This window comes from Schistocerca gregaria, chromosome 4 (genome assembly GCF_023897955.1).
Source record: "Schistocerca gregaria isolate iqSchGreg1 chromosome 4, iqSchGreg1.2, whole genome shotgun sequence".
Lineage (NCBI taxonomy): Eukaryota > Metazoa > Arthropoda > Insecta > Orthoptera > Acrididae > Schistocerca > Schistocerca gregaria.
In genome coordinates this window covers 209,022,862-209,049,625 of record NC_064923.1, presented here as the reverse complement: position 1 = coordinate 209,049,625, position 26,764 = coordinate 209,022,862, and the positions used below count along the sequence as shown (strand labels likewise).

General features: G+C 42.6%; 1 protein-coding gene across 1 annotated transcript in view; it reads left to right on the top strand.

The window, feature by feature from the left end:
* The window catches only part of LOC126266933 (chondroitin sulfate proteoglycan 4), a 551,011-nt gene that overhangs the window by 16,297 nt on the left and 507,950 nt on the right, over nucleotides 1-26,764 (top strand). Inside the window, exon 2 of the mRNA XM_049971625.1 lies at nucleotides 7,546-7,688. Within this exon, the coding sequence (XP_049827582.1) occupies nucleotides 7,546-7,688 (143 nt within the window). The remainder of the gene's footprint in view (nucleotides 1-7,545; nucleotides 7,689-26,764) is intronic.

The window sequence follows — 26,764 nt, the reverse complement described above, 5'->3', positions numbered from 1 at the left end:
CCTCCACCACATCAATGGTTATAATGGAAAACTGACGTATTATAGCAATAATAGTCAGTGTCAAAATGAATTCGTTAAAAGCATTAGTAAAATGGACTACCGTTTAAAGCGTTCTGTATAGAACAACGTAAGATGCAACAACATCTATTAGCTGATAACTAATTGAAACCCTCAGCTGCCGACTGGAGTTGTTGATATACCTCGCTGGGGACAGCTGAAAATGTGTGCCCTGGCCGGGAGTCGAACCTGGGATGTGCTGTTTACATGGCAGACGCTCTATTCATTTGAGCCACCGAGGGCACAGATGAATAGCGCAACTGCAAGGACTTATGCCTTGCACGCTTCACGTCAGACCCACTTTCCCAGCTGTCCACAATCTACACACGGAATGGTCGTAATAGATATTTGCCCATCCACTTATTACTCGCGCACACTAGGGCAACCTGTGCGCATTCGCACAGACGAAGGTCAATGGCCGGGTAGCCATTTTAACTGTTCATGACAGTAACTGTTCTCGAAAGAACAGATTCCATTGATGACCGTGTAGCTTCTCTAGAATAAATGATAATTTATTGAAACCCTCAGCTGCCGACAGGTGTTGTTGACGTACCTCTATGGGGACAGCTGAAAATGCGTGTCTATTACCAAATCCGATTTAAGTGGATCATCCGTAACATGGGCAAGAGCTGTCCTACGACAGGGCACTAGATGCAATGGCCAGCAAATCACCAGATGTTTCATCAAGTTTCTGGATCGCCGCCGGATGACGACATCTAGTCTAAGTACGAGTATTTAGTATTTAGACAACTCCAAGCGTGCGGCAAAACAAACGTCTTTCGTCTGAACCCCGTAAAATTCGTGGAATAATCTATAGGCTCTGGAACTGGATGGTCCAGAAAATCTGTAAGATATAGTGAAAAAACAACCTAGATTTCATCCACTCTTTCGGCATTCTACAGTAAACGACGGTGTTATATCCAATACGTGGAGTTTATAACTGTGAATGAGAATCATGGAAAGTACACTTCATGGAAGCGAAAAGTGTTACAACATGAAACACGATCCCAATACTTGTAAAACTCTGCGGAGATGCTATTCACCATTCCTGGTTTATGAACCCAGGCCTGAGCGCAGGCTGTGTGGGAATTTTTTTTTTTTTTTTTTTAGGTTAGAGTGTCTCAGGAAACCACAGAAAGGAAGTCCGTCTAAAAGGGGGCAGGTAATACACATTAATGTAATTGTAGAAATTATCAGTATTGTAGTTGTAAATTGTCGTAGCTGCATTGGCAAGGAACCAGAGCTCCAAGCCGTAATAGAAGGCACTGAAGCTCCAACAGTTATAGGTACGAAATTTTTCCAAACGACCTAACAGGGTTCAGAGAGGATAGCTTAAATACAGTAGGTGTGGAGCATTTATTGCTGTCAGAAGTAGTTGACCTTGTAGTGAAATTGAAGTAAATAGCACGTGCGAAATAGTATGGGTAGAGGTTATACCAGACCAAACTACTAATTGGATCGTTTTAGCGACCCCCCTACTCGACATATGTACTTGCTGAACATTTCAAAGAAAACGTGGGTCTCATTTCAAAGAGGTAACCCTCTCACACGATATAGTCGGTAGTGACTTCAATCTACCGTCGATATGCTGGAAAACGTATACGTTTAAAGCCGGCGGCAGGCATGAAACGTTATCTGAAATTGCACTGAATGCTTTCTGAGAAAATTGTTTTGAACAATTTGTTCACGAGTCTACCCGAAGAGGAAATAGTTGCTAAAGCATACAGGACCTCTTAGCAACAAATAATCCTGGACAAGTAGAGAGTATCATGACGAATACAGGGATTAGCGACCACAAGGCATTTGCTGCTACGCTGAATAACGTAACACCTACAACCATCAAAAAGAAACGCAAAGTACATCTATTTAAAAAAGCTCTTAACGCCTTTTTAAGAGACAGTGTCCACTCATTCCGGTCTGATCACGTAAGGGTAGAAAAGATGGGAATGATTTCAAAGAGATAGTATCGACAGCAATTGAGGGACATATACCAAATAATTAATAAGTGATGGTACTGATCCCCCAAGGAACACAAAAGTATCCGATTGCTGTTGCAGAAGAAACGAAAAAAAGCATGCCAAATTTAAGAGAGCGCAAAATTCCCAAGATTGGCAAAGTTTTGCAGAAATTAGAAATATTGGGCGTACTTCAATGCGGGATGCTTTTAATTATTTCCACAAGGAAACTCTGTCTCGGAATGTGGCAGAAAATCCAATCAGTACCTTTATGACAGTGCCACTAAAGCAGAGTTATTAAACACGGTTTTCCGAAACTCCTTCACGAAAGAAGACGAAATAAATATTTCTGAATTCGAATCAAGAACAGCTGCCAAGATGAGAAACTTGAAGTAAGTATTCTCGATGTAGCAAAGCAGATTAAATCACAATAAAGGCAAGGCTTCCGGTCCAGACTGTATACCAGTCAGGTTTCTTTCAGAGTATGCTCATACAATAGCTCCATATTTCGCAATTAATACAACCACTTGCTCACAGAAAAAACCGTACCTGAAGACTGGAAAATTGCTCAAGTTGCAACAATATGCAAAAAGGTAAATAGGAGTAATTCGCTGAATTACGGGTCCATATAACTAACGTCGATTTGCGGTAGGGCTTTGGAACATACACTGTGTTCCAACATTATGAATTACTTTGGACAAAACGATGTATTGATATATAGTCATTACGGATTGAGAAAACATCGTTCTTGTGAAGAGCAACTAGCCCTTTATACTCATGTAGTAATGAGTGCTATCGACAGGGGATGTCAAATTGATTTCATATTTTTAGATATCCAGAAAGCTTTCGACACCGTTCCTCACAAGCGTCTTCTAACCAAACTGCGTGCGTAGGGAATATCGCTTCAGTTGTGCGGCTGGATTCGTGATTTCCTGTCAAGAAGCTCACATTTCGTAGTAACAGAGGGAAAGTCATCGAGTGAAACAGAAGTAATATCCGGCGTTCTCCAAGGAAGTGTTATAGGCCCTCTATTGTTCCTGATCTATATTAACGACATAAGAGACTATCTGAGTAGCCGTCTTACATTCTTTGTAGATGGTACTGTCATTTACCGTCTTGAAAGTCATCAGATGACCAAAACGAATTGTAAAATAATTTATATGGGATATCTGTATGGTGCGAAAATTGGGAGTTGACCCTGAATAAAGAAAAGTGTGAGGTTACTCACATGAGTACTAATAGAAATCCGCTAAATTTCGATTACGCGATAAATCATACAAATCTGAAGGCCGTAAATTCAACTAAATACTTAGGGATTACAATTACAAATAACCTAAATTGGAATGTGGGTACAGTAAACCAAAGACTGCGATTGATTGGCAGAACAATTAGAAGATGCTACAGGTCTAATAAAGAGACTGCTTACACCCCGCTTGTCAGCCCTATTCTGGAGTATTGCTATGCGGTGTGGGATCCGCATCAGGTGGGACTGACGGATGATATCGAAAAAGTTCAAAGAAGGGTGACTTGGTTTGTACTATCGTGAAATAGGGGTGATAGTGCCACAGACATGATAGGTGAATTGGAGTGGCAATCATTAAAACACAGGCGTTTTTCATTGCGACGGGATCTTCCCATGAAATTTCAATCACCAGTGTTCTCCTCCGGTTTCGGAAACATTCAGTTGTCACCCACTAACATAGGGAGAAATGATCATCACGATAAAATAAGAGAAATCAGGGCTCGCACAGAAAAATTTAAGTGCTCGTTTTTCCCGCGCGTCGTTCGAGAGTGGAACGGTACAGAGACAGCTTGAAGGTGGTTCATTGAACCCTCTGCCAAGCACTTTATTTTGAATAGCACAGTAATCATGTATACGATGTAGATTGCAGCTCATCGACGTAGGATTGTGCACGTTAGTACCGTAATCGGACGTCGAGTGGCGGCAGGTGGCCTTTCCAGACGAATCACATTATATGTTCCAGCGGAGAGATATCCACTGGCATTCCCTGGATGATCTCTTTCTGGAAGGCACAATGGATCAACAGAAGTATAGATGTGTCCTTTCGCACCATGTCCATCCCAACATGCAGTTTTGTGTTTCCTTCGTCACGTTGGCATCTACCAGCAGGGCAATGCAACATGTCAGATACCTCGCATTGTGCGTGCGAGGTTCGAAGAGCACTAGGATAGTCTGCCTTACTTCCCTCGCCACCAGACTCTCCGGATTTAAGCCCAATCCAGAATCTGTTGGACTACCTCGATCGCGCTGTTCGCGCAATGAATCCTCAACCGAGAAACCCGGGACTGGTGTCGGCATGGCTGCACATCCCTGAGGGACCTTGGAGATCCTACTCTCTCTCTCTCTCTCTCTCTGCCTGCACGTCCGCGCTCCAAAAGGTGGTTATTGACGCTATTGACGGGTGGCTGCATTAATGTGACTGGATAGTTTAACTTCCCAATTTCTTTTTGAGGAATTTCTTGTCATGTCTGAGACAAATGTGGTGTCAGTCCCTGAAGACTGATGGCTGAAGACTGATGTGCAAGCAAGGATATAGTTTGATACGGCATCGTGGACGTAGTACACTGGTGACATGTAGGAAAACAGGGTAGGCCAATCAAGAAGTCGTACGTTTCTGGAGGCGTTTGTGACTGAACTGCAATTGGTGTCTTACTTCAACCTGCTGAAATCTACCATTTGACGGCATAACAATGGGTGTTAAACATCTTGCTACATATTGGCGAGCATTGTACATCCCTTCGAAAATTAACAACTCAGTCCTATTGTCATATGAAATAGTTCCTCGCATCACGAGTATAGGAGCTGGAGAGGTATGGGCTTCAGAATTGCCGTTGCGAGCGAGATTTCAATAAGTAGACTACGGACTGATTGAATCCAGTCTGACCACCGGAAAATGAAGCTAGATTCGTCGCTGAGCATCACTACGTGCCACTGAGAATCCCAATTTACTGGCTCTCTACATAGTGAAGTCTCTATTGTCTCTGGTATGGTGCCATGGGTTAACGATGCGTGGAAACGAGAGACGTTAGCGCAGCTTCCAGTAATCTGGTTTCGACGGTCTTTCTACCTTAACTTCTGCTCTGATTTTAGCTGTTTCAGTCCATCTACTTCTCATTCTAGTCACTCGAACTTCTCGTGGTGTAAACCATCCGCAAAAGTTCACGTGCCTACATTTCTTGGCTGAGTCCTCCTCAACACTAGTCGTTCAGGAGACATCGCACAACGGAACTGCACGTACATGAATAACCAGAATATACGGTACTGTACATGCATGCATGTTCCACACGGCAATGATTCAACTTTTCTCAGAGTCTTAAAAATTTCGATACGCTGTACGTGGCCGTCCCCCGAACCTGCTGTGTTGCGACATCCACCTGAAAAGTTCCACTAAAGTTAGGCACCCAACAACCAATTGTAGCCACTTTATTCTTACTCTGTGCGAATAAATTTTTTCATCAATTAAAATATTGAAGACACGTAAGTATTAAATTTTTAAAAAACATGCCCCACAGGTATGTAAATAGTTGAGTATCATTTTGCTAGACATCGATGCAGGTGTTCTTGATGGGACACTTTGGATTTCTTTCTGTGTAATTAATTAATCTGGCTTCAAAACCTTACTCCTAGCATGATTGCGCTGCTGCTGTGTGTGTGTGTACGTGTGCGTGTGTGTGTGTGTGTGTGTGTGTGTGTGTGTGTGTGTGTGTTCGAGAGAGAGGGGAGGGGGGGATGGAGTGCAGGTACCTGCTGTTACAAGTGGCAACCAAATGAAAAGAGGATGATGGCAAAAAAGTAAGTACCCTCTTTCTTATTTCAAAAGTAGTGGCCATAGTTGTGAGACAAGACGGTCAAAACCTTCATGGAAAAAAGTTTGCGGTTTCCTACAGAAGCACAGTTGGACTTATGAGTGCACCTCCTCGTTCAGAGCGAATGGATAGCCACGAATGTCTTCCTTCAGAAATTAAAAGATTTCGAAATCGCTTGGGGAGAGATTAAGACTTAGTGGAGGATGTGTAAGGCCTTTCCAGTGGAACTTCTGCGGGTCCACCCACATGTTGCCAGGTTGTTTCGACTATGCTGCAAAAGTTCATTAAAAAAACTAGAAACCCACCTCGATTGGGGAAAAAGCACCTAGTGTTAACCTAGGTTTCGGCGTAGATAACTACACCTTCTTCAGAACAATAAAACCCACAAGTGCCTAAGAAGAGCTTTGTGAATGATTAAAAGAACACGATAGCTATACATTTATAAACGAAAAAAAGGCAAACACAAACAGTACATATGTCTAAACCACTACTTAACTTAATGGTGTAACCTCCACCTCACACCGGCTTATGTTCGATGGGCCATGACCCGCCATGGTCGGTGTGAAGTGGAGGTTACACCATTAAGTTAAGTAGTGGTTTAGACATATGTACTGTTTGTGTTTGCCTTTTTTTCGTTTATAAATGTATAGCTATCGTGTTCTTTTAATCATTGACGAAGCTCTTCTCAGGCACTTGTGGGTTTTATTGTTCTGAAGAAGGTGTAGTTATCTACGCCGAAACCTAGGTTAACATTAGGTGCTTTTTTCGCAATCGAGGCTGGTTTCTAGTTTTTTAATATATTAACCAACGATTGCTGACGCGCTGCGATGTTGAAGGTTCTTAAATACGCTGCAAAAGGTTCGCTGAGAAGCAATTATACATCCTCCATACAGCGCCTATGCGCAACGGCCTTGCGCAGTGGATATACCGGTTCCTGTCAAATCACCGAGGTAAAGCGCTGTCGGGCGTGGCCGGAACTTGGATGGGTGACCATCCGGACCGCCATGCACTGTTGCCATTTTTCGTGGTGCACTCAGCCCCGTGATACCAATTGAGGAACTACTCGACCGGATAGTAACGGCTCCGGTCAAAGAAAACCATCATAACGACCTCCCATCCGCATCCACATGTGAGGATGACACGGCGGTCGGCTGGTCCCGATGAGCCAATTGTGGCCTGAAGACGGAGCGCTTATACAGCGCCTGAAGAAAGAGATTCGTGCCTGCCGATTTTCTTCAGACGGCGAAGGCACTGACCGTCTTTTCCCACAGTGGGATAAGTGTATTAAAGATTATGGCGACCTAGTTTTGAAATAATAAACAGTTTAGTTTCTTCTTTTAAATCTGTCTCTTTTTCATTTGACTGCCCTTATAAGTATTAAGTAATACTGTAGGATAGCCGTGGTTAGTGAGTAGAGCACTGGGTACCCAGTTCCGCTCGAGATTGGGACAGGGAACTTTCCTAGTTCCAGTCGCTCCAGGTCCACTCATCTGGCCATATCCCTCCCTGCCCTACGAACAGCGAGGCTAATGACGCGGTCAAGAGCTTGTGCTGCAGATTTCCCCACTTTTTTGCTTTTTGGTACTACACGACACTCTCTCTAGCTACCCGAGACATTTCACCGGCCTGCCACACCTGCTCGCAGCAGCTGCGCTGCCGCACTGAGGACGCGGTTGACAGCGGCTGCCGCCCTCTCTGCCGACAGGTGCGCATCAACGTGGGCGACGGCGAGCGCGAGATCTCGTCACCCAAGGGGCTGCGCCTCGATGACCTTCAGTGGCACGAAGTGCTCATCTCGCGCCGCGACGCCGCCTTCAGCCTCACCATAGACACCATTCACGTCGTCACGTACGTATCCGCCGCTGCTACCCTACACTGACCAAAACCCAACATTTTGCAACAATACTGCTTCGACAAAAGCAGGTATACACTTGGATGAACCACACTTAAACATAATCCTCCAACCTGGTTATATTATCCATGTTGGAAGTTCTCAACTCCGCGTCCGTTAATGATTTTTGGTGAATGATGCAAGCAGCCGCAAATATTTTTTGAATGTTTCATTTTGCTGCCATAAGTGATATCGAACTAGAATGCTGTGATATTCGCTACTTTTTGCTTCATTAAAACAGCAAATAGTTAACACTTTCGACCAGAAGGCGAATACTTGTTTATGAAGAATGATTAATGTATAATAAAGCGTCGCATAGCGACTGGCGAATTTCCTAAATAATGTAATTCGTCGTCTCTGGGCGGCAACATGTACAGAAGAATACGGATCGATATGCGATCCTTCGCTATTTCGTTCGCTGGAAGACAAATGGAGCCTTGAGCGCTAAACACTTGTACTCTTTCTCTTAAGTAAGACGGACGCAGATTTGTGGCAGTCAGATCTAATTTTTACCAAATGTATAAAAACTGTTCCGTCTAAGTTTGATTGAAGTGTAAAAAGAACTGTTATAACTTATCGTGACGACGCACGGGCGACTCAAAAGGACAAATGCTATATAAAAGAGCGCTCAATGGACATGGGCATAAAACGGACATAAAAATCTACCGTCATTATAGTACTAAGCATACTGTACGATATATATGTCAGTTGTAATTAAATATTTCTTCTCGAAATATTGAATCATTTAGCAGTGCTCATTCCTATCATATCCTCAGTATTCTTTTCATTTTAATTATGCATTTTGCTAAGATTACAGACACCAAGGACAGCAGTCCAATGTGCTTGTTACATTGACAAAAGAAAACTCTTATAGTCTTCTTGCATCAGCTTTAATCTTGAATTTCCCTTATGTGTGATGTTACAGTTGTTTTTGCGCCCTTAATATCTTTATGGTCCCTTAGGAAATGGTTTTGTCATAACAATAACATCACCACCGGGTATGATCGTATCTACGATCGTGAAGTAATTAGAAAGACGATAATGCAATTTCTTAATCAATAGGACGCTACCTGTGCTTCAAGCCGCGCGAAACTGCAAGTAAAGACTATAGACTATTCACATTTCATAATGCTATATTTTGTGACAATGGTCAATCCATGGTTCTTGCGCTACTTGGGATTGATAAAACAGTAAGCGAAATCTCAAATTCCAACTTTTCCATTGAATAATATCATCACTTTTATTTTATTACATGACAATGCCCATCTTCAGATGACTAATATTTTTCGTTACATAGATGTTTTGGTCAACAGTATGTCGTCTGCTCCACGCTGCGCTAGAATGTTTGAGTATTTAGTGCCACTTTGAGTTGTTTCATCAATAAAACTACGCTAAAGTGCGTGTGTGTGTGTGTGTGTGTGTGTGTGTGTGTGTGTGTGTGTGTCTGTGTGTGTTTGTGAGTGTTCACTTGCATATGTTCCAGTAGATGGTGGTTCGTTTTGTTGTAGTCCACGTGGTTTTTAGCTCGATGTGTATGTTCTTGAATTCCACCACAATACACAGATTGTAAATCAATTACTGTTGCACACTTCACAATATTCTTAAAGTGAATGTTGAGCATCGCAAGTGTGTTACACATTTCATGTTTTCCTTTACAATGCAAAGATTATCATTAAGAAAGGATACAAAGATATTATTCAGCAAACATCGACCAAGGATGTAAACGAATAAATGATGATGTGTGGGATGTGCAAAATGTAACCTGTTAATAACAGAAAAATATTTTCACCTTAAGCTTACATATATGTCTACTTTATAATATGTAATCGCATGGATTTGAAGGATCTCGTTAATAATTATCACTGGCCGTATAAAAACTGCTAGTAAAGACAGTTTATCCTGCTGTGTCTTAATAATAAGTTTACGCTTAGGGTGCAAACATTTTTGTGTTATTAACATATAAAATATCCCACACATCATCTTTGTCTTGTTTATATCCTTGTTCGATATTTAATGAAGAATACCTTTGTACCTTAGCTTAATGATAGTCTTTGCTTTGTAAAGAAAGTCAAGTGTATAACACCTGTGCGATGCCCAACATGCATTTTAAGAATATTGCGAAGTGTGCCAAGTTACAATATGTGTGCTGTGGTGCAATTTAAGAACATATACATCGAGCTACAAGATCACGTGGACCACAACAAAACGAACCACCATGTACTGGAATATACGTAAGTGAACACAAGTATTTTGCACCATATATAATGCAGCCACATTAGCGTATTTTTATTAATGAAACAACTGATAAAGTGGTACTAACTACTCGAATATTCTTGTGCAGTGTGGAGCAGACAACATGCTGTTGATCAAAACATTTATATAATGAAAATGTTATCCCTCCGAAAATCGGCATGGTAGCGGGAAACCGGTTACGGCAATAAAATAAAACATTCCAAAAGAATTGGTGGCTGGTTGGGTCATTTACGAAATACCTGGTTCTCAACTGTTGTAATATACATTATGTCCATAAATTTTCTTTACGACTTTAGCCTTTAAAAATTTAAACCGGCGCTAGTTAATGACAGCTGTTTTCAGCTTTATAATGTTTTGTTTCCGCATTCGCATACGCCAGTGTGTGCACCCCTGGTGGCACGGTCAGTGTTCAGTGCTATTCAGTTTCTCGCCTTACACTGTCCAGAAACAACATGGCTACATGTAGCAGTGCGCAACGAAAATTTGTTCACAAATCGTGTTAAGAAAAAGCTATCGTTTACAAAGCATCGTAGGAAGATGTGCGAGCTGTAAGGTAAGGTGACCGGCTCCGGGTTGGGGGAGAGTGGGAGGTGGGGTGCAGGGGGGGGGGCTTATTTTCCAATTTTCTTTATCGTTATCCGTTCTTGCATACTGAAAATTATCGTGAGTGTCCTCTGTTTTTGTTAAAAATTTCAATCACCTCGGCAGCTTTTAACATTATCTTGCCTGGTTCATTTAACGTCCAGCTCTTGCTTCCGTAAGTTGGCACACCTTATAAACGTTCTGTTGAACTCTGGGTTTTACTTCCTAATTCCCTGGTGATTGTACCTTAAAATTCTTCGAAACTCTCTTTGTGCCATTGTAAACGTCAATTCGCTCTCAGTAAGACACATTGCATTCTGATATATACCCTGTGATTTTATCATTTACATTGAACTCTAGCATGGAGGCATATTTTGTATGTCACATTTTCGCATGCAAAAAAAAAAGAAAAAATAAATAAAATAAAATAAAATGAACACAAAAGCTCCCTTGACTGTCGATCGTGCAGTCCAGATACTCCTCACATTACTATATAAGCACCATCTCGTTATCATCTACATTCTGTGGTGGTTGAGTCAGGTTTGCAACCCTTCAGCTTTGATCACCCCGTGTACAGGTGGCGCAGAGAAACGTTATCATTTAATCTTGATGTTTCCAATCCTGTTCATGATCGACAGTTGGGGGAAAACGCCAAACTATCGGGTAGTAACTGACGTTTAATTACAGTGGAGCGGTGCGAAATGTGTGTGGTCGCCGTGAGGGCGTATTAACAGCCATTGTGACACTATCACACAAGCACATAGTGTGTTTCGGAGCCACTATCAGGTCAATTTCCTTCATCATACGTAATCAAAACGTAGGTTCCTAACTTTTAAGAGACTGTGTCGGTATAAGGAAAAAAAAAGGAAGCCTAGTCGGTATAGCGTCGATGCTGTGCAAGCACCCTTGGTAAAGAGTCTTCGTAGTTCACAATGAAAAGTTTCCTACCCATTGGGTCTCGGACGTAGGAGGTGGTAAAGAATATTCCACAGCCTTCACTTTCATCCTTACAAGCTTCCGATTAGTCAAGAACTAAAACCTCATTATTCTGTATTGCGGATACAATTTTCTGAAAACCGGCATTTTAAACTTCTCGCGGCGTAATGAGTAGTCCATTAACAAGACTTCTGACTCACTCTGAGGATGGCCGGACAATACGCGGCCGAAATATCAGTGGAGGAAATTTTTTTGGGGCGGCTGCATGTCCGAAATGTAATTGACTATTCTGAAAACCTGTTTGCTAAAATCGCTGAAAATTTTTGGACGTCGAATGATGCCCATATTCATCTAAGTGGTTACGTGAATAACCAGAACATGCGGTACTGGGCACAAAAAAAAGTGCTAAAGTTGCTACGTGGCGTGCAGTGTCTTGTTGCAGAATGGTCGACCCTGACTTCTTTTCATGGTAAAGCAGGCTCCGCTGTTAGTGTGACTCCTCAGGGTGACGCCAACGTCAGTGAGACATTTTTGGCTCCAAGGCTTCATTCTGTTACAGGTTTTGACATTCTGTTCACTCAACTTCAACCGACTAAAGCCACCTTATTCACTGCCTATAGCTCCAGTGACACGTTTGTTTGGGGATCGCATAATTTTAAAGATTGCCCGCAACACTTGGCGCCACGATCTCAAGTCTTCTCAGTCTGTGACTATACGTGACATCTGAAGAGCTTTGTTTACCAGATAAAACCAACAAACCGTGCCCAGCACAGGACTCAGATTGAGGAAAACATTGTCAACATCCCGGATAATATATTGTACTGCGGTGAGCAAGGCCTACAGAACAGACTTGCTGAGGTTGTACGGCTAAATGGACAGCTGTTTTGAAAGTGATGCCAGCGAAATTTTCACTCTGGTAGAACACCCATTTCTGCACCTGGTTGCTAACACACTCGATGTACGGTGCTTCCGTTTAATAGGGTGCTTGAAAATGTTCTAAGGCTGATATTCTGCAAACGTGCAGCAAATGAAAAAAATTTCAAATGTAGGACACAAGGGGCCGATTAAGATAAGATGGATAGTTTTTATGACACACTCAGTGATGTAGTTGTTAGAGTAAAGGACAAGGACAGCGTTCTGCTCTTGGGTGATTTTAATGCCAGGATTGGGAATCGAAGAGAAGTGTATGAAAAGGTTATAGGTAAATTTGGAGAGGATACGGAGGCCAACAGGAACGGGAAATAGCTCTTGGATTTCTGTGCCAGTACGGGCTTAGTAATCACAAACTCCTTTTTTAAACATAAAAACATTCACCGTATACTTGGGAAGGCAAGGGAACCAGATCTGTCATTGACTATATAATAACAGATAGGGAATTCAGAAAGGCTGTGAGGGACACACGTCTATTCAGGCCTTTCTTTGATGACACTGATCACTATTTAATCTGCAGTGAAATTGGTATTGTGAGGCCGCAAGTGCAGGAGTTCAGGTCCATGTGTAGGAGGATAAGAGTGGAGAAACTTCAGGATAAGGAAATCAGGCACAAGTGATCTCAGAAAGGTACCAGTTAGTTGAATGTAGTCAATTGCAGTCACTGGAAAAGGAATGGACAAGGTACAGGGACACAGTACTAGAAGTGGCGAAAGAATGTCTTAGAACAGTAGTGTATAAAGGTAGGATGAAGCAAACAGCTTGGTGGAATGACACAGTCAAGGCAGCCTGTAAAAGGAAAAAGAAGGCATATCAAAAATGGCTACATACTAGAACTCAAATAGACAGAGAAAGTTATGTTGAAGAAAGAAACAAAGTCAAACAGATAATTACAGCATCCAAGAAGAAATCTTGGGAAGACTTTGGAAACAGGTTGGAGACCTTGGGTGAAGCTGGTGGGAAACCATTCTGGAGTGTAATTAGCAGTCTTCGAAAGGGAGATGAGAAGGAAATGACAAGTATTTTTGACAGGTCAGGAAAACTGCTGGTGAATCCTGTTGATGCCTTGGGCAGATGGAGGGAATATTTTGAAGAGTTGCTCAATGTAGATGAAAATACGATCAGTAATGTTTCAGATTTCGATGTACAATGGGACAGGAATGATGATGAAATAGGATCACATTTGAGGAAGTGGAGAAAATGGTCAATAGATTGCAGTGCAATAAAGCGGCCGGGGTGGATGAAATTAAGTCGGAACTCATCAAATACAGTGGAATGTCAGGTCTTAAATGGCTACATAGGATAATTGAAATGGCGTGGGAGTCGGGACAAGTTCCATCAGACTGGACAAAAGCAGTAATCACACCAATCTTTAAACATGGAAACAGAAAAGATTGTAACAACTACAAAGGGATCTCATTGATCAGCTTTGTGGGTAAAATTTTCTCAGGTATTGTTGAAAGGAAAGTGCGAGTATTAGTTGAGGACAAATTGGATGAAAATCAGTGTGGGTTTAGGCCTCTTAGGGGTTGTCAGGACCAGATCTTTAGTTTACGGCAAATAATGGAGAAGTGTTACGAGTGAAACAGGGAATTGTATCTATGTTTTATAGATCTAGAAAAGACATATGACCGGGTTCCTAGGAGGAACTTATTGACTGTTCTACGTGATTATGGAATAGGAGGCAAACTTTTGCAATCATTTAAAGGTCTTTACATAGAGAGTCAGGCAGCAGTTAGAGTTGACGGTAAATTATGGTTCAGAGTAGTTTCAGGGGTAAGATAAGGCTGCATCCTTTCTCCACTGTTGTTCATATTATTTATGGATCATATGTTGAAAATAATAGACTGGCTGGGTGATATTGAGATATGTGAACACAAAATAAGCAGTCTCGCATATGCGGATGACTTAGTTGTGATGGCAGATTCTATTGAAAGTTTGCAAAGTAATATTTCAGAACTAGATCAGAAATGTAAGGACTATGGTATGAAGATTAGCATCTCCAAAATAAAAGTAATGTCAGTGGGAAAGAAATATAAACGGATTGAGTGCCAAATAGGAGGAACAAGGTTAGAACAGGTGGACGGTTTCAAGTACTTAGGATGCATATTCTCACAGGATGACAACATAGTGAAAGAACTGGAAGCGAGGTGTAACAAAGCTAATACAGTGAGCGCTCAGCTACGATCTACTCTCTTCTGCAAGAAGGAATACAGTACCAAGACTAAGTTATCTGTGCAACGTTCATTCTTTCGACTAACTTTGTTGTATGGGAGCGAAAGCTGGGTGGATTCAGGTTACCTTATCAATAAGGTTGAGGTTACAGATATGAAAGTAGCTAGGATGATTGCAGGTACTAGTAGATGGGAACAATGGCACGAGGGTGTGCACAATGAGGAAATCAAAGAAAAGCTGAGAATGAACTCTATAGATGTAGCAGTCAGGGCGAACAGGCTTAGATGGTGGGGTCATGTTACACGCTTGGGAGAAGCAAGGTTACCCAAGAGACTCATTGGTTCAGCAGTAGAGGGTAGGAGGAGTCGGGTTAGACCAAGGAGAAGGTACATGGATGCGGTTAAGAACGATTTTGAAGTAATAGGCTTAACATTAGAAGAGGCACCAATGTTAGCACTGAATAGGGGATCACGGAGGAATTTTATAGGGTGGACTATGCTCCAGACTCAACGCTGAAAGGCATAATCAGTCTTAAATGATGATGATGATGATGTAGGACACATTCAATCATTTAAATATTGCTGAAATGTTGCACAGCAACGGAAAACATTTTCATCCACCAAAACGTTAATCAGTAACGATAACTGGAAACACATTACACTCAAAATCCCAACGGAATTAATATATTATTTTTCAACCGAAAGCTCAGACTTGATAACGATTCTGAATGCACATTGGTAACCCATAACATCTGCACTACTATTCTATGAAGCTACCTAACAGTACTGTGAGAACTAGAGGATAACTTGCTCATAAAGTTGGAAGGTGCAATATTTGTGGTTTACTTACTCTAAGGTTGAAGACAACCGTGTAAGTTGCAATGACGTCTTTAATATCGCAATATTAGCACAAAAATAACCGCTTATACACAGTTTTCAATGTGACAAAAAAGACTGATGTCAGTATAACACATATCGTAAACATCAAAAAGTGAAGTAATCCTAAACACAACATTATTAAATATTAACTCTCAGAAGATTAAATTTTCCTAAACACGATAATATTGAAGTTTAACTAGAAGTTTCTTTACAAAATTTTTCGTACATTTACGTTATGATGTTGGTCACTGCCACGAAAATCATCTGATTCCGGTTCGAAGTTTGGTACTATTTGTAGGATGACAATCAAGTCTACGGTGGATGGTTAGTTATGTGACAAACTGAGAAAACGATTACCCAAGATCGCTCGGGTTTGCAGTGGACGCAAACTGGTGAACCAACAAGTTTATACCTCTGCATGCGGTATTTACCTCAAGCTGCGATGTGCTGTCGTCTGCTAGACCGCTCTCTTCCGCTGAAATTCCTATAAAACTAATTACCCCTTTGCTACGTTTCTCGTTATATGAGAGAAGAAGTACTCATCCCCAGTCTTAGAATGTGGCAATATACACGCGGATGGTTGTAGCAGTGTGTATATTATAATTCTCTCTCAGTGCTCACGAGAGCAATTAACTAATTGGCTGGTTCGTTTCTCCACAGTTGCAACTAAACGGTGCTACAGTTAATTTTTAGTTGGATATCAGCTACTGTGAACGCAGTATTCAAACAAATGTGCTCTAATCTGCACTTGACGCCAGTTCAGAGAAGAGTCCACGAAAATTTCCGTCTTGTCTTACTCATAGCCGAACTCTCTCCCCACCTGGGTTTTTTCGTTTTCACATAACGGCTTTTTTCGACCAACAGGAGCGTTCCTCTTATTTTGTGGTAACACTCTCTACCAATCGCAAGGTCCCTACCATTAAACTGCGTCGAAACTTTGGCTTTTTTCTCCTTCCTAGCACGTTACACCAATCGGACGTTTTGTGCCCGTCCCAGATGCCTAAATGCGTACATTGACTCCACTCACTGGACATGTGGTCGGAAAATGCGTCACTGGTCTTGTTTTGGATCCACTTGGAATTCCAAAACGCAGTTTTCTAAAAGTTTCCTTTCCTGTCCTCCATCAGATGGGCCACTATACTCGCTCTCCCAATCTGAGTCACCTGGTCAGTCATTGACTTTCCGCCTGGGACACCCCTTTAACTGGTTTCCATGGTACCCCCTGTAGCACGGCCTTGCCTCGGCTCGACCCTCTGAATTCCTCACTAACACGCCTCTTGCTGCATGTTTCACCTTCCGCTCAAACATGTACTATAGGAACGGTGTGTTAATTACTGCTGACTGAATGTCATCCCTTTTTGCATCACATACTGCTAGACAAAATTGCTCCTTATTGCCGAATTAAGTTAGGTACTATGTTCACCTTCCCTTTGCGATGTATAAAACTCTCACCTTAATTTATTCTGCCACCTTACAGAGTGTTTTACCCGAAGCAAAAAACTGAAAGGAAAGCAATTATGTGCTACATCTGGTAAAATTTCATCATGGAGTGGACTTACTCATCCCTCACAACTTGGACTACAAGCTATTTGATATCTTTAAAACTGAAGATGCGCGGATTTTATTTATTCGTTTAAATCCCATTAGAACAGCCTATTTTCTGTTAAAAACATTATTTAAACCTGAAACAGAATGCCTGTTTTAACGCGAAGGATCTAACTGTAGAAAATGACAGCATGGGATGAGCAAGTGCAAGATATTTTGATTTCAGTACAGTTTAACTTGATACACGAAAGCGCGCATTGTTCTCACCTTCACTCAGATTCACCACACATCACATATATTGCGCGCCAGAACAAAAGCATTCTGAAACAAAGGAAATCTCGTGCTTGAAACCAAACTCGTGAATTCCACTTTCACCTGAAGAACGGTATCTATTAACAATAGGAGCAATGCGAGTGGCAGAACAAACAGATATTAATAAATGGTTCAAGTTACATGAGCCAGCAGACACTCGGTCGACACAAAGATTTCACGTTTCCACAGTTAAACAAATGAAAATTATTTCGAGTCTGACTAAAACTAGAAATTCCTACGTAATAGCAAAGAGCTGGCCAGCTGCTTTAATAAAGCAGCCACTGCATTCAGGAAATATATAACTCGTCAAGGTGGCTGTATGTTTTGAATTAGTTATCAGTTGAGGAACGTAATGGCAGGCACGTAGAACTCCAGAGCGAGACTCACTTCCGGGTTTCTTAACCATGTATACACAATAACAATCCCAAACATATTATATTATAAAGTCTGTTTTTGAGTATGTTTCTTATGCCTTCATGCTGACACTGCTGGACGGACTTTGAAAAAATCTGGAATCGGCTTACAGCCGAAATTAACACATAGGCTACTATTAAAAGTGTGTAGTAAAGATAGTTTTCTAATTTAATAACACACAGATCAAAAAAGTTTTACATCACCCCGGTTCCCAGAACTCCAGAACATAGACGTTGTCTGTGGATATTGTATCACAGACACAGTCCCTTTTGCCAGAGATATCAGCAAACCCGGCCAAAGATGTAAAGAACCATGCATGAGCAGCGCCTATTAGACGGAGGGGGTCCGACAGCCGATCAGTTCCAGTCATTCCACCAGGAAGGAGGTACACGGCCCGTGTTGTCTGTAGTTCAACCGTGCCCAGACGGTCAATAGCGCGGATCGATCGCGTCCGCATTGTTACTGTGTGTCAGGAAGGGCTCTCAACAAGGGAAGTGTCCAGGCATCTCGGAGTGAAACAAAGCGATGTTGTTTCAAATGGCTCTGAGCACTATGAGACTCAACTGCTGCGGTCATTAGTCCCATAGAACTTAGAACTACTTAAACCTAACTAACCTAAGGACATCACACACACCCATGCCCGAGGCAGGATTCGAACCTGCGACCGTAGCAGCAGCGTGGCTCCTGACTGGAGCGCCTAGAACAGCACGGCCACCGCGGCCGGTGTTGTTCGGACATGGAGGACATTCAAAGAGACAAGAACAGTCGATGACATGCCTCGCTCAGGCTGCCCAAGGGCTACTACTGCAGTGGATGACCGCTACCGACGGATTGTGGTCGGAGGAACCCTGCCAGCAACACCACCATGTTGAATAATGCTTTTCTTGCAGCCACAGGACGTTGTGTTACGACTCAAACTGTGCGCAATTGGCTGTTTGATGTGCAGCTTCACTTCCGACGTCCATGGAGAAATCCATCTTTGCAAACCATGACAAAATGCAGCGCGGTACAGATGGGCCTTAGAACATGCCGAATGGACCGCTCAGGATTGGCATCACGTTCTCTTCACCGATGAGTATCGCATATGCCTTCAACCAGACTTTCGTCGGAGACGTGTTTGGAGACAATCCGGTTAGGCCGAACGCCTTAGACACGCTGTCCATCGAGTGCAGCAAGGTGGAGGTTACCTGCTGTTTTGGGATGGCATTATGTGGGGCCGACGTATGCCGCTGGTGGTCATGGAAGGTGCCGTAACGGCTGCACGACACTTAAATGCCATCCTCCGACCGATAGTGCAACCATATAGGCAGCATATTTGCGAGGCATTGGTCTTAATGGACGACAATTCGGCCCACATCGTGCACTTCTTGAGTATGACTTTCTTCAGGATAACAACACACCTCGACCTAAGTGGGCAGCGTGTTCTCCAACATGAAACCTACCCGAACATTCTTGGGGTAGATTGAAAAGGGCTGTTTGTGGAAGACGTGATCAACCAACCACTCTGAGGGATCTACGCCGAATCACCGTTGAGGAGTGGGACAATCTGGACCAACAATGCCTTGATGAGCTTGTGGATAGTATGCCAGGACGAATACAGACATGCATCAATGCAAGAGGACGTGCTACTGGGTATTAGAGGTAACGGTGTGTACAGCAATCTGTACCACCACCTCTGAAGGTCTAGCTGTATGGTGGTACAACATGCAACGTGTGGTTTTCATGAGCAATAAAAAGGGCGGAAATTATGTTATTTTGATCTACATTCAAATTTTCTTTACAGGTTCCGGAACTCTCGCAACTGAGGTAATACAAAACTTTTTTTGATGTGTGTGTAACGCGAAATGTAGAACAATAGTTACTGTTAGAAGAGGGTATTTACTCTGACTTTTGAACTCTACCGTATTTGTGAAAATGCTTTTATTGCTTAATTTTCCCTACATAATACGATTAAATGTAATGAATACAATGCTTACATAATCTTAAAAGTGTTTAGTCAATACTTCGTGCTTCGGTAGCTCAGATGGTAGAGCACATGCCCGCGAAAGGCAAATGTTCCGAGTTCGAGACTCGGTCGGGCACACAGTTTTAATCTGCCAGGAAGTTTCATATCAGCGCAAACTCCACTGCAGAGTGAAAATCTCATTCTGGAAACATCCCCCAGGCTGTGGCTAAGCCATGTCTCCGCAATATCCTTTCTTTCAGGAGAGCTAGTTCTGCAAGGTTCGCAGGAGAGCTTCTGTAAAGTTTGGAAGGCAGGAGACGAGATATTGGCAGAAGTAAAGCTGTGAGAACCGGGCGTGAGTCGTGCTTCGGTAGCTCAGATGGTAGAGCACTTGCCTGCGAAAGGCAAAGGTCCCGAGTTCGAGTCTCGGTCGGGCACACAGTTTTAATCTGCCAGGAAGTTTCAATGCTATTCTCCATTGCAACATATGAAATTGTATTAACAAAACACCTTCTAACACACACACACACACACACAGAGAGAGAGAGGGAGAGAGAGAGAGAGAGAGAGAGAGAGAGAGAGAGAGAGAAATCAACTAGACATCATACACTAGGAAATAAAAAGCATATCACAAAGTAAGTCTTAAGGCAAATCTCTTTAAGAGCACAGCTCACTAAAAGAATAACAATGTACCACGCATAGCTGGCCACCATCGTGCTACGCAGTGGCATACGGTAACTGCTCTCTTGCTGCAGTTACAAAAAATTCGACATATATCACAGGCTCCCTGAAATTCCCAATACATGCTGAAAATAGCAACAATGAGTATAACAGGTTAATTAACAAGCTCATTCTAGACCGCTAGTAGTCAAAACACAGAAAAAAAACCACTTGAAAAGTGCAACATAACCAGGATGATGGGGTTTCAGGACAGTTGTTTAACAAGTTCAGATCGCTACCCAGTGACAGAGGGAGGTGCTCAAAAAAGATATTACTACAGTTTTCAGCTAAGAAAAAATTTCAGGCCAGGTTCCCAGCCATCAAATGGTTGATCGTTCAGTGACTCAGAAATGACACCTCCAGTGAGCCAGCTCCCTCACCATACGACTGCACGCCCGTGTATCACCGCTCGGCGCCACATCACTTCCGCCATGCGGAATTGTGCCCACTAGTTACCCAGCAACCAGGCAAAGATCTTCTCGGAGAACGGTTGCATGCACGAAACTTAGGTATGTATCGCGCACGGCTCAGTATTATCTGAAGCGAAGTTTGGGACAACCCTAGAATTTACCTTCATGAGCATGGGACACCACCTAAAATCCACACTCAGGCTGCCTGGTGAACCAGTCGATGGTCGTTAGATTGCGATGCAGATTCGATCTGCGTGTGGGTCAACTCCCTGTCTCGCAATTTGGTATGCTGCACATGTTATCTTGTGTATTTCTGAGTGCACTTGAGGACATAGGTGCCGCCATGGTATCGTACTTGGTCAATTCCTTTCTCATACCAGCAAGACACAGTTGAGGATATCGCAGTTCAAATAATGTATAAACATGAAGATCTGCCAGAGATTATACAAAATCAGCATCGAAACGTCTCACACAATGCAGAAATTTTACCGTAATGGCACATAGTGTTTACGGAGAACTGTGACTTTACGCAAGGGAAGACTGTTTGGACGATGATATGTGAACTGTTCAGCCACAAACATTCCGACCTATTCGCAAGATTAAAGAGTTTGCAATGTTAGTATATGCCAACTGTTTCAAAACGGTGAACCATCTCACAGCACAATAGGAGTCTTTCACAGGAAGCGCTACAAAATTCAGACTGATGACCTGAACATGTCTCATGCTTCCCTGTAAAGTTTGCTATACATCCTCATGCAAGACCAGCATGCCTATTACATGACGGTTCATGGAGAGGTGATCAGTAGTCCTGTGGCGATCTGACGTTTGCCAGTCGGATCATACTGAAACGAAGCATGGTCTTCCCCGTACGATGTGCAACTGAAGCGATAATCCGCCACTTAGAGAATGTCACTGTCGCCACCACAGAAAAATAGCGACAACACTGGTTAAAAGGCAGTGTGATACTTGAAGTGTTCAAATGGAATTGTTGACTTGGATTTCTACACAGCTGGTGCAACTGTAAACAAAACCCACAACGATGTGATCCTTAGCTGTTTACGCGATTCAGTTCGTCGCAAGCCTCCCGAGCTTTAGCGTGGGAAGAACTAGCTGTTGCTACACTATAGCACAACTGCACATCGATCTGTCCTTGAGGAACTCATAAAGCAAGAGGGCACCGTTTCCTCACAGCCTCCGTTCAACGTGTCTCGCACCATGCGACTTTTCTTTCTCCGTATGAATGCACTCCTTGGCGGGTGTAGATTTCATTCGGCTGAAGAGGTCATTACTACTGCAAGAGAGCCGGTACGGGACCTTCCTGCCAATATGTATCAGCAGCTGTGTGGGCGACGACGTGCATAGGTCCCAACGACGACTATTTTGGGGGAGGATGAGGAGCTGTTTATGTTTTCACCGTGGCCATGTGGCCTTCAGGCCAAGAGCCGATAAAAAACATAAAATGTGTACACAACCTTGGCTATATGTCCTTCTGGTCTAACGCCAATAAACGAAAAGGAAGGGAAGTGTACGACGCCTCCGCATGCATCAGTCTGAAAATTTAATAATTAATAACATGAATAAACCATTTTATTAAAGAAATTCTTTGAATGTCAAACATTAGAACTCTTAAAAGATAGCAGTCTTTTAAAGTCCATTAGACCAATGTTTAGTAATCTCCATAGAAGCTGATGTTACTATAACTTGGTTATTCTTTGTGTCCCGTAGAGTGAATGGAGTGCAGTTCAGTAACAGAGATTTGTACTCCATGGCAGTCTCAATAATTTGCATTATCAGATAGAGAATAAGAATGTAGTATGACACAGTATCCCTGAAGACAATAGAAGCGAGGAACCTTTGCTTAAAAACTGAGTGGCTGACTTTCATTTATTTGACTCTCATCTGCTGCAGTTCTAAAGACAATTTTTGGGGAATGACTGGTTGGTGAATCTGTCACTACCAGAAATCGTTGGCTCCCTCAAGTAATAGCTGTTCGGGTAATAGCTGTTCGTCATAAACCATATAATGTGTGCTTGGTAAACTGTTCTGTCAAGTGTGGCAATCGTTATTGTGTTTGAAAGCAGCAGGGTAGTCCGTGTAGGCACTTCACTTGTTGGCTTAACGGCCAATGTTTCGATGCTGTCATTTACGCGTTTTGGTTACGTTGATAGCATGAACAGTATTCCGCAAAGGCAGCCATAACCTTTTTGTAATGCAAATGCAGTAACTTTTCATACGACGGTGTATTCGTGCAGTCATGAACTTATTAACTTAGTTCTTTATAGAAGCAGAAATATACGGCTCTAACACGTATATGGTAAGTTATTATGGCAAAATAGACCTGCACCATAAGCAATACGTGAGTGGTCCAACGTCTTCCCATATGAGTCGGCAGGTAGAAATATCTACACTCAGTTACAGAAAGTAACAAATGTAAAATCTCACAAGATGATAGTGACGATTTTTTTTTAATGGAAAAGTGTGACGAAAACAAAAGAAAGATCTTTAATGGCAAACATCGAGTATACTACCCCAAATAACACGTTAACAGAATTTACTGAGAATGTCAGGCTTGTCCTTAACATGTTTCTATTAAATAAAACAAACGGGCTTGACAGCTGCTAAATAGTGGCAAAATTTAAATTGATCAAGTTACACCAAATGTGCATCCCTGTACCATTTTAAATGAAATTGGACTAACACGCCATTAAGCAAGTGGTCTTAATTTTTTGGCTCTTAGGTGTATTTCATTGCCTAGTCGTATCCTGGTATTCGGGCTTTTGCTTCTAAGATTTCTTTATTGCTGAAGATATTAAATTTGTCCATTCAGCTTTCTCAATTTCTAAGTTCAACAAGACGATATTCTTTTTACATCTCCGCACTACTTTGATCATTGTCCGTCCAGAATCCCAAGTCTGTGCTTAGCAGTGTGACCACTACCTAAATTGTTAAATGCTGCCACACTGCCTATTTTTAAGCCTGGCACTTTCATTCCCGCTCTGCAAACTTCATTGCTTTGCTGTCTCTCTGTCATTCATTTTAGACAAGAGTGGCTATAAGCTGCGAATAAGAACCAGTTTATCGTGCATTACGAATCATTTTTCTTATTATGGACATGTGGTTGGTTCCTCTTTATAAGAGGTGGTACCTCAAAGTACTAGCTGCGTTGGTAACAAGCCGAGTTCAGAATAACATGACACGTACTCGAAATGACACTCACATATATTCTGAAATTACTTCAAGGAAAATACGAAGGCGTGCTGAAAAGTAATGCCTCTCAATCTTTTATGTGAAAACTCTTAAAGATTTCCCAGTTTTAAAAATGTTATTAATATTCTAAATCTCTATTCTCTATGTCTAAATATTTGCCGATATCTGCGGCTAGAGGACTACGAATTGTAGCATGTAACATGGCGGTGTATAACCTAACTGTGTCGGTATGTGAGAAACAACGTGCTGCTATCGAGTTTCGAATTCGAAGAGTTCTTCCCTGGAGCACCCTCTCTTTCATCATGAGAATGCCAGTGACACACCAGCGCTGACATGTTCGCGACAAGACGACGCCTTGGGTTCGCTGTCACTGATCATTCTCCATACAGTCCCCACTTGGCCCCATCCAAGTTTCATCTGTTTCCAAAACTCGAGGACGGCACTTTCATAGTAACGAAGCAGTGGAAGCAAAGGTGAGGTTGTGGTTTCGTCAAGTAAATGAAACAATCTATAGTGACGGTATCAACAAAGCCCGCATCTCGTGGTCGTGTGGTAGCGTTCTAGCTTCCCACGCCGTGGTTCCCGGGTTCGATTCCCGGCGGGGTCAGGGATTTTCTCTGCCTCGTGATGGCTGGGTGTTGTGTAATGTCCTTGGGTTAGTTAGGTTTAATTAGTTCTAAGTTCTAGGGGACTGATGACCTAAGATGTTAAGTCCCATAGCGCTCAGAGCCATTTGAACCATTTTAGTATCAACAAAATGATCTCTCGTTGGGAGGAAATGTGTGGCAGGGCGACTATACTGAAATAGAATCACACAGACATGAAGAATAAAGATTTAGAACATTAACAGTGTTTGTCCCATTCAAAAACCTCTAGGAATTTTTACTTAACAAATTCGCAAATATTATATTTCAGCAAGCCCTCGTATTTAGTGTTTTTCTGCTTGTCTGAGTTCCCATGGTTCACTTCCGTACGGCACATTCAAGCTGTCTTTATAACTACTTTTGTGCGGTGTCAAAAGGATTTAGAACGCTGCTAGCGACTGTCGTTATGAAAATTTCCCAGTAGAGGGGAGATAACAGTGCCTGTGTCATTAAAAAATACAATGCAATTATCCTACAAGCATGTATGCACGTCCCTAGGAAAAGGCACTGCAGCGACCACAGCCGACAAGAAATTCCAGAAATGTAGTCGCAGTTGCAAGTATGAACCTCCAGCAGCTCTGTTTTGGAATGACGACAGCGAAAATTCGTGGTAGAGAGGAACTAAAACCTGGATTCCCCTCTTTACGCGAGGAGTCGCCTTGAACGTTCGAGTATCTGTGTACGAAAGATGGCCGAAGCCAATCTTCCCATCAAGGAAGAACATGTTTCATGAGAATGGGGAGGCCGGTATTGACGAATAAATACAAAATAGCAGTGGCATCGTTATTAGGAAGAACGATGCAAACTTCGAACACGCGAGCATGTCCGAAGCAACAGGCACTGCAGCGAGTATAACCGTCAAGAAACAGCAAATATACGTGTGGTGGTGATTATGAACACCCATCGACTGTGTATTGAAATGGCGACAGTGAAAATATGTGACAGACTGGGTCTCAAACCCGGATGTCCCACTTTACGCGAGCGTTCGCCTTCGGTTATCCGTGCACGAATCACGACCAGACGCGAACTTCCAAGCCCGCATATACGAAGGAATTTGGCACTGTACTTCTTAATAACATAGGCTCTGCTTCTTCTTATTTATTCTCCAATACCAAGCCCTAGCTCTAAATAAATGTGACGTTCTTTGACAGAAATATACGTAACGTACGAGTGGAGGTTGTGACATAAGGACTACGTTAGGACGTGGTTCGCGCACGGGTAGCAGAAGTGATTAAAGCTACCGCTCGCATGAAACGGCAAATACGGGTTTTGGTCCCTGGTCCAGCACGAAGTTTCTCTGTCGTCATTCCAATATACAACATGATAATAGCGATATGCTTATAAACAGATGGTGGTCGTATCGCGTACAGGACGTATAAAAGTATAAAAGGGCAATGCATTGTTGGCCCGCCATTTGTACTCTGTTGATTTATGTAAAAAGCTTTCCGAAGTGATTACGGCGGCGCAACTTGAATTAATACAGCTTGAATGCGGAATGGCAATTAGGGCTAGACGCACTGCAAATTCCATTTCGGAAATCTTATGGAATTCAATAGTACGAGATGGACAGTGTCAGGAGTGCGCCTAGAGTACCAAATTTCGTACAACGCACTGGCCGACGGCCTTCATTTAACCACCGAGAGGTGCGGCTTTTGGGTAGAGTTGTCAGACGTAAAAGACAATCAATACTGCGTGAAACAACCGCAGAAATCAATATGGGACTTACAACGAACGTATCCGTTTGGACAGTGCGGCGAAATTTAGTGTTTATGGGTTATGTAAGAAGACGGTGGAGGCGAATGCCTTTGGTAGCAGCACATAGCCTGCACCGCCTCTCTTGGCTGCTGACCATATCGGTTGAACCCTTGACGACTGCAATACTGTGGCCTGGTGAGATGAGTCCCGATTTCAGTTGGTAAGAGCTGATGGTAGGTTTCGAGAGGGGCTCAAACGCCACGAAACCATAGACCCAGGTTGTTAACAAGCCACAGTGCAAACTGGTGGTGGCTCCGCAATGGTGTGAGCTACATTTATATGAGCATTGACTGAAAATGGTCGGCTTCAGATACTTGGAGACCATTT